Raw genomic sequence first — 7,500 nt, 5'->3', positions numbered from 1 at the left:
AAATGTGTTTCTCGACGTCTGACATCCCACATGCACTGAATGCAAATCCACAAGTATATAAATATGAACAACAACTGGTAATGGTTGTGGAAATAGGATTAACAGGGTTGAGAGAGCGAGAGAGAGAAAGGGGGGGGGGGGGGGGGGCGATGGATGGATGGTTAATAGATAGATAGACAGACAGACAGACAGATATAGATAGATAGATAGATAGATAGACAGATATATGATAGATAGATAGATAGATACTTTTTAGATGCCAGATGGGAAATGCAGGCGTTACAGCAGTTCAGACCACAAAACAATAAGAACAAATTGAATGACAATTAAATAATAGGCTAAAATAAAAATAGATAATAATAATAAAAAAATAAAAAGTAAACAGGAAACAGAAGGATGAGAAGTCGTAACGCGTAGGAGGGAGAGACAGGGGGGAGAGAGGTTACATAATGTTTACACAGTTCTCATTCATTTGTATTTATATATACAGTATGTATATTTTTTGGGAATCAGTATTTTATTGATTTTTTTCAATAAACACATTTCTTGACTTATACAACTTTTGTACAAAATGGTAACAATATCACCGAATAAGTCTTGCTGTCATCAAACAGAAATAATACAGAGAAAATAACAATTCATCACTCATCCAATTTGTCAACTTAAGTCTTACTACCGACTAGTAATATATCTTGTATTTATATTTTTTTAAACTGCAAAGTCCACACTTTTCTATTTTTCTATTAAGTTATCTTTAATTAACTGTAATGGACAAAAGTATGTGGACACAATGATGGTCTGGGGCTGTTTTCATGGTTTGGGCTAGGCCCCTTAGTTCCAGTGAAGGGAGATCTTAACGCTACAGCCTACAAGCGGAGAATGAGATTCTAGAGAATTGTATGCTTCCAACTTTGTGACAACAGTTTGGGGAAGGCCTTTTCCTGTTTCAGCATGACAATGCCACCATGCACAAAGTGAGGTCCATAATGACATTGTGATGTTCTCTCTCTAACATCAAGCTAAACCTTGTCAATAAAGTCCATCAAAGAAAGAGGCGTAGGGTGGCTTTTCAAATCAGGTATATTGAACTGGTAAAAACTGCAAGACAAACAGCACAAAACATGTTTCAACAGGATGTAAACAAACAGTGGTTAGCTAGAAAGTCCGCTTTTTTGGCCTAACAATCTAACTACAAAATAATAACTAAAAAGATAATATTCCCAACAAATGATGACTAATATATAAAGCTACCAATCCAACACTTGATATTTCGTACTTACAACATTGCTTTGTGTAAATCTGAACATGGATGTTGAATGATGAATGGAGAACAAACATAACGTCTCGGTCTCTCTCTGGCAAAGGACGAACTCCCAAACCGGAAGTAGATTTGCGGTAAACAGGAAGTGGTGTCACTACATCAAATATTAACTAAAATATGTATATACATTGTTATCAAATATGAACTTTTTAACTTTTTCTAAAGAAAATAAAGGAAGTGTTGCCGGACAACACAGACATGGTTTGCTAAGTTTGGTCTGGGAGAACTTGACTGGCCTGCAAACAGAGCTCTGACCTCAACCCCATCCAACACCTTTGGGATGAATAGGAACGCCGACTGCGAGCCAGTCCTTCTCACCCCAACATCAGTTGCCCAACCTTATTAATGCTCTTGTGGCTGAATGGGAGCAAATCCTGCATCCATATTCTAAAATCTAGTAGAACGTCTTCCCAGAAGAGTGGAAGCTGTTTCTTTATTCTAGTCGTACATTACCCTCTTTTTTTGTTTAGTCTTTTTTTTCTCCACACTCCACACAATGTTAACATAATATTTCCCATGCCAATAAAGCCACTTATTTTTAATTGGAATTCAACATTCAACATTCTAATTGAATTAAGAGAGAGAGAGAGAGAGAGAGAGAGAGAGAGAGAGAGAGAGAGAGAGAGAGAGAGAGAGAGAGAGAGAGAGAGAGAGAGAGAGAGAGAGAGAGAGAGAGAGAGAGAGAGAGAGAGAGAGAGAGAGAGAGAGAGAGAGAGAGAGAGAGAGAGAGAGAGAGAGAGAGAGAGAGAGACACAGACACAGACACAGACACAGACACAGACACAGACACAGACACAGACACAGACACAGACACAGAGAGAGAGAGAGAGTAGAGACAGAGAGAGAGGGAAAGAGAGTGAGAGAGTCTCAGTCACAAGCAGAGCCATTCCTATGCCAATAAAGCCACTTATTTTTAATTGAAATTCAAATTTAATTGAATTAAGAGAGAGAGAGAGAGAGAGAGAGAGAGAGAGAGAGAGAGAGAGAGTGGGAGGGAGGGAGGGAGGGAGAGTGAGTGTGTTAACCTCTATTGGAACCCTCCACCATTAGAGAAGGGTTTCATTAGAGAAGGGTTTGGAAACTAAAACGATTTTACTGTAGGGAGGAAAAACATCATCATCATTGAAGGACTCAGCGACGGACTGTTTGGTAAACAAGCTAAATTGAGGCTCAACGATAGCAATGACCCCTCATTAGCCTGTCTCTGCAGGCTATTCTTAGCCCACTAGGTCAAATGCTGTTGTCCCACCCCAACCCCCGCCCCCCAAGGTTACAAAGTCCCTTCCCTACAGAACTGTTGCATTCCAGGCTATGATGAAATAATGATGATGAAATAATAAGGACTTCGGACTTCAGCCGACAACAAGGTTGTTTTCATTTTGTTTCTTTTAGTTTTTTTGGCCGTCGATCGTTGAATCAGACCGGTTTCACAGTTCTCTAAGTTTGCCGTCATGACGGAGGAGATATGGGACGTTATTATCGTAGGCGCGGGTCTGTCGGGGCTGAACGCTGCTCACACTCTTCGAAAGAGAAACGCTGATTTAAGAATATTGATTTTGGAAGGGAAAGGTGGGTAGGTTGGTGTCTGCATTGAGCAGCACTATTCGGTTGTTAAGTCGTGACGTGTTTCCGGGTCCAACGTTGGCTGAGGCGCTCTCTTCGAAATGCCTCAGTAATAATAATAATAATAAATTATATTTATATAGCGCTTTTCCGAGGCTCAAAGACGCTGACAAATATGGGGAAAACAGGAAAGTGCTGCGTCCCTTGTTGTATGAATAGATCCCAGTCTAAAAAACGATTGAACTGTCATTCTACCGCTGTAGTACACTGGTACTCTGGTGCGGGAATTTCTGGTTTGGACCCGGAAATTGCTAAATGTCACGTTTGACGTCAGACTTAACAACCGAATTGCTGAAACCACAAGTTGACACTGTGTGTCCTGTTAAGTCAGCTTTCAGTGTAACTGCATGTCAAATTCGTGCAATATCGTTTGCCTTTACTGTACCAGAACATTGTATTTGTATTTGTATTTGTATTTGGTTGTATTTGTATTTGGTTGTGTTTCTTCCAGACCGAGTGGGAGGACGGACAGTGACCCAGGAGATCCCGGCGTCCCATGGAGCTGATGTCTTTGATCTGGGTGGGCAGTGGGTCGGCAGGTTAGTGTTCTCTGTAGGCCAACTGACACAAGACACACTGCCATGTTCAGTCTGTAGACCAACTGACACAAGAAGAGTGCCATCTTCAGTCACAGTAGGCCAACAGACACAACATTTACATTTTTGGCATTTAGCAGACGCCTTATTCCAAAGCAACTTACAATCGATACATTTGACTAAGCAAGTGAATCATCAGTTCACCAGTCGTAGCAGGAAGAGTAATCTACCTCAGGCCAGGGGCCATTTTTTCACAAGACACAGAGCCATCTTCAGTCACTGTAGACTAACTGACACAAGAAGAGTGCCATCTTCAGTCGCCTACCGTTATGTGGCCAATCACAATCACAAGCAGAGACATTTAATATAGCATTACACGTCAATTGGCAAACAATGCAGCATCGTTAAACAACATTATCGTCTGATGAATATTACACTTCCTGTCTGTCCATAATAGTCAGATCTGGTCTCATACGTAGCAGAATGTTTGGCAAAATGGTTTGTAACAATAATACAGTTTGTGTCTCAATGCGCTCGGAAATGTTGAACGCTAAATGACAGACATTACTGTGATGGTGCTAAACCACGAGACACTGTGTGCCACTGAGACACAGCACACAGCTCCTCAGCGCAACCGGATAGCTTATACACCGAACAGGCGGGCCATAACAATACGCTGTCTATCATCCTCCGGGCTATTGTAGGAGATAAATAGCTCGGTTCACATTTGTCTTCTGAGTTGCCCCCCCCCCCCGGCAGGAGGGCTTTGATGAAAACTTAAAAGCTGGCAATTCAGAAAAAAAGGAAGGGGAGAAAATCAAAGAAAGCAGATGGGATATGGTACGGAGAACAGTGGTAGGGGCTTCTTCTTCCTCCCGGAAAAGGAAAAAAAGAAAGATCGTTACAAATCAATTTTCCAGGACGCCCTCGAGACACGGCCGGGTGGACGGTGGTATAGATTTACTATCGACCCAGCGATCTCCGGCTGCCACTGGGGCTCGGCCGGGCCCCTGACAGCTAATGGCGGCCGTCACTGTGCCTGCCGGTCGGTCGGTGAAGAGGACATCTTTCTTTCTTTCTTTCTTTCTTTCTTTCTTTCTTTCTTTTCTCTGACATCAGAAACTTCTTTGATGCACAAGACACAGGAGAACACGGAAGGTGCTTAGTTATTTATGGAAACCGAGTGATCGTTGGATAGATAGATAGGCGACTTACGACTCTCTCACAGGAATATGACACACAAACGTTTCTAGTTCAAGTGAAATTTCAAAAAGCTTTAGGCCTATTGTCTATTTTTTCTTTTTTTACCTATTTCCAGGGGGTTATTCCTATTTGGGCTTGCGACACAGGACGGAAAACACGTTTCAAAACAATCTCTCACCCAATACGACAACACTCCATGGGTCTATCAGTCCCTCTCTGTTGAAACACCGGCTTCCAATTCAAACCTATCAACCGTATTCAAAAACACCATGATCTAATCTCCATAGAAACAACAACAACACATCTCTTGATTTCGAAGGAATCTCATTTCAGGATCTCAACCTCGCTGGTGATCAGACTAGAAAGCTCTCCTCTCTCACTGTTTATTAACTAGAACAGCCGTGTCTATGTTACCTACTATAAGAGCCGCCTCGGGGGTCAAATGACCATAGTCTTTATAATGGGAAGCTGCTACTTACACACAAAGACCACTAGTTGGCGCCTCTTGTAAATTAGCCTGCCTCCTACACAGAAAAACTGCAAAATAGCTACTAGCTTATCCTGATGTGATTTTGAAAATGTAAGGATACTGGGTGGTAGAACGCACATATCTAGGAAAGGTCATGAAAGGAGGGTCCTGAAATTTGATCGAGTGCAAAGATATAAACATTTTCTTTACTCACTTGGTCAAATGACCCCACCCATGGCTGTTCTAGTGTTAAACGACCCCACCAATGGCTGTTCTAGTGTTAAATGACCCCACCCATGGCTGTTGTAGTGTTAATGACCCCACCCATGGCTGTTCTAGTGTTTTATGACCCCACCCATGGCTGTTCTAGTGTTAATGACCCCACCCATGGCTGTTCTAGTGTTAATGACCCTACCCATGGCTGTTCTAATGTTAATGACCCCACCCATGGCTGTTCTAGTGTCAAATGACCCCACCCATGGCTGTTCTAGTGTTAATGACCCCACCCACGGCTGTTCTAGTGTTAATGACCCCACCCATGGCTGTTCTAGTGTTAATGACCCCACCCATGGCTGTTCTAGTGTTAATGATCCCACCCATGGCTGTTCTAGTGTCAAATGACCCCACCCATGGCTGTTCTAGTGTTAATGACCCCACCCATGGCTGTTCTAATGTTAATGACCCAACCCATGGCTGTTCTAGTGTCAAATGACCCCACCCATGGCTGTTCTAGTGTTAATGACCCCACCCATGGCTGTTCTAGTGTTAATGATCCCACCCATGGCTGTTCTAGTGTCAAATGACCCCACCCATGGCTGTTCTAGTGTTAAATGACCCCACCCATGGCTGTTCTAGTGTTAAATGACCCCACCCATGGCTGTTCTAGTGTTAAATGACCCCACCCATGGCTGTTCTAGTGTCAAATGACCCCACCCATGGCTGTTCAAGTGTTCATGACCCCACCCATGGCTGTTCTAGTGTTAATGACCCCACCCATGGCTGTTCTAGTGTTAATTACCCCACCCACGGCTGTTCTAGTGTTAATGACCCCACCCATGGCTGTTCTATTGTTAAACGACCCCACCCATGGCTCTTCTAGTGTTTTAACCAGCTTCTTCCTGTTTCTCTCCCGTCCCCCCCCTCTCTCCCCAGCTCTCAGCCCCACATCATGGCCCTCATCCAGGAGCTGGGCCTGGAGGTCTACCCCCAGTACACCGCAGGCAGGAAGGTGTCCCACATGGGCGGCCCGCGGGCCAAGGTCCGCACCTACTCCTCCAGCATCCCGGCCCTTTCCCCGCTGGTGCTGCTAGACCTCACTCAGTTCCTGTGGAAGGTGAGAGACTGTAGGTTCGATCCCCGCCTCAGGAGAGAGCTGCATGTGCCCTTGAGCAAGGGACTGAACCCCTAATTGCTCACCAGGGCCGCTGACTATGGCTGACCCTGCTGTGTCTAGAGAGAAAAAAAACAAATTCCTGCAAATAATTGACTGACAAGTTGATTGCCTTGCAAATTAAAAATAATATAAATTCCTCTTTCATTCTAGTGCTTGAGTTGGTCCGGTTAAACGAAATTGTTATGGAGGATATGATGGCCCAAATACATAATCATAATCAAGTAAATTAAAATGTTGTATTAGCCTGACCAAATCCACTTGATCCCGTGAGTGTCTCATCATCATTTTTTAAAGTGGTGCAGCCGCTTCTATACGTGACGTGTGTGTTTGTGTGTGTATGTGTGTGTGTATGTGTGCGTGTGTGTGTGTGTGTGTCCGTACCATGAGATTTAAACCAATCGGGAGTCGCCTATACAGTACCGGTCAAAAGTTTGGACACTTTTTCCTTATTCAATTAAATTCTAAATGTCACAGCTTAGATATTCACACCGTATAATCCTGGGAGCCAGATCCACATCTGTTTATAATATGTTGTTGTGTTCCTTAAAAAACTATTGTTGTTGTTGTTGTTGTCACAAGTTAGAAAATAGGTTTGAAATGGAAAATAGCAGCTGCCGCTAGAGTGGAGGTTTTGTGTGAATGGGGAGCACGGTGTTCAAACAACACTGAATATAATGAAAAACTATAAATGTCACAGCATAGATATTTACACCGTAGGAACCGTGGGATCCTTGTGGACGTTTTCATGCATATTACGTCTGTGTGCTTTAAAAACTGTTGTTGCGGTCGCAAATTACAAAAATGGGTTTTGAAATGGAAATTACCAACTGTCGCTCCTTGGACAATAGCAGTTGGAAATTTGCGAAGCCTTTCAACGCTTACCTCTCAACACCTGGGTGGGATTTGAAGAGTTGAATTGCCACGGTGTCCCAGGTGGATGTGATAATGGTATTCC

General features: G+C 43.3%; 1 protein-coding gene across 2 annotated transcripts in view; it reads left to right on the top strand.

Moving 5' to 3' along the window:
- Positions 1-2,753: 2,753 nt before the first annotated feature.
- Positions 2,754-7,500, top strand: part of LOC308156639 (putative flavin-containing monoamine oxidase A) — a 62,437-nt gene continuing 57,690 nt past the window's right edge. For both annotated transcript variants that reach the window (XM_080530028.1, XM_080530027.1), the window contains exons 1-3: positions 2,754-2,890; positions 3,396-3,483; positions 6,305-6,485. In XM_080530028.1, the coding sequence (XP_080386154.1) occupies positions 2,773-2,890; positions 3,396-3,483; positions 6,305-6,485 (387 nt within the window). In that variant the 5' untranslated portion in view covers positions 2,754-2,772. The remainder of the gene's footprint in view (positions 2,891-3,395; positions 3,484-6,304; positions 6,486-7,500) is intronic.

The sequence above is a fragment of the Nansenia antarctica genome, assembly GCF_963989245.1.
Source record: "Nansenia antarctica genome assembly, chromosome: 4".
In the NCBI taxonomy this organism is placed as follows: domain Eukaryota; kingdom Metazoa; phylum Chordata; class Actinopteri; order Argentiniformes; family Microstomatidae; genus Nansenia; species Nansenia antarctica.
Note: the sequence above shows the minus strand (reverse complement) of the source record. Positions and strands in the feature narration are given on the sequence as shown.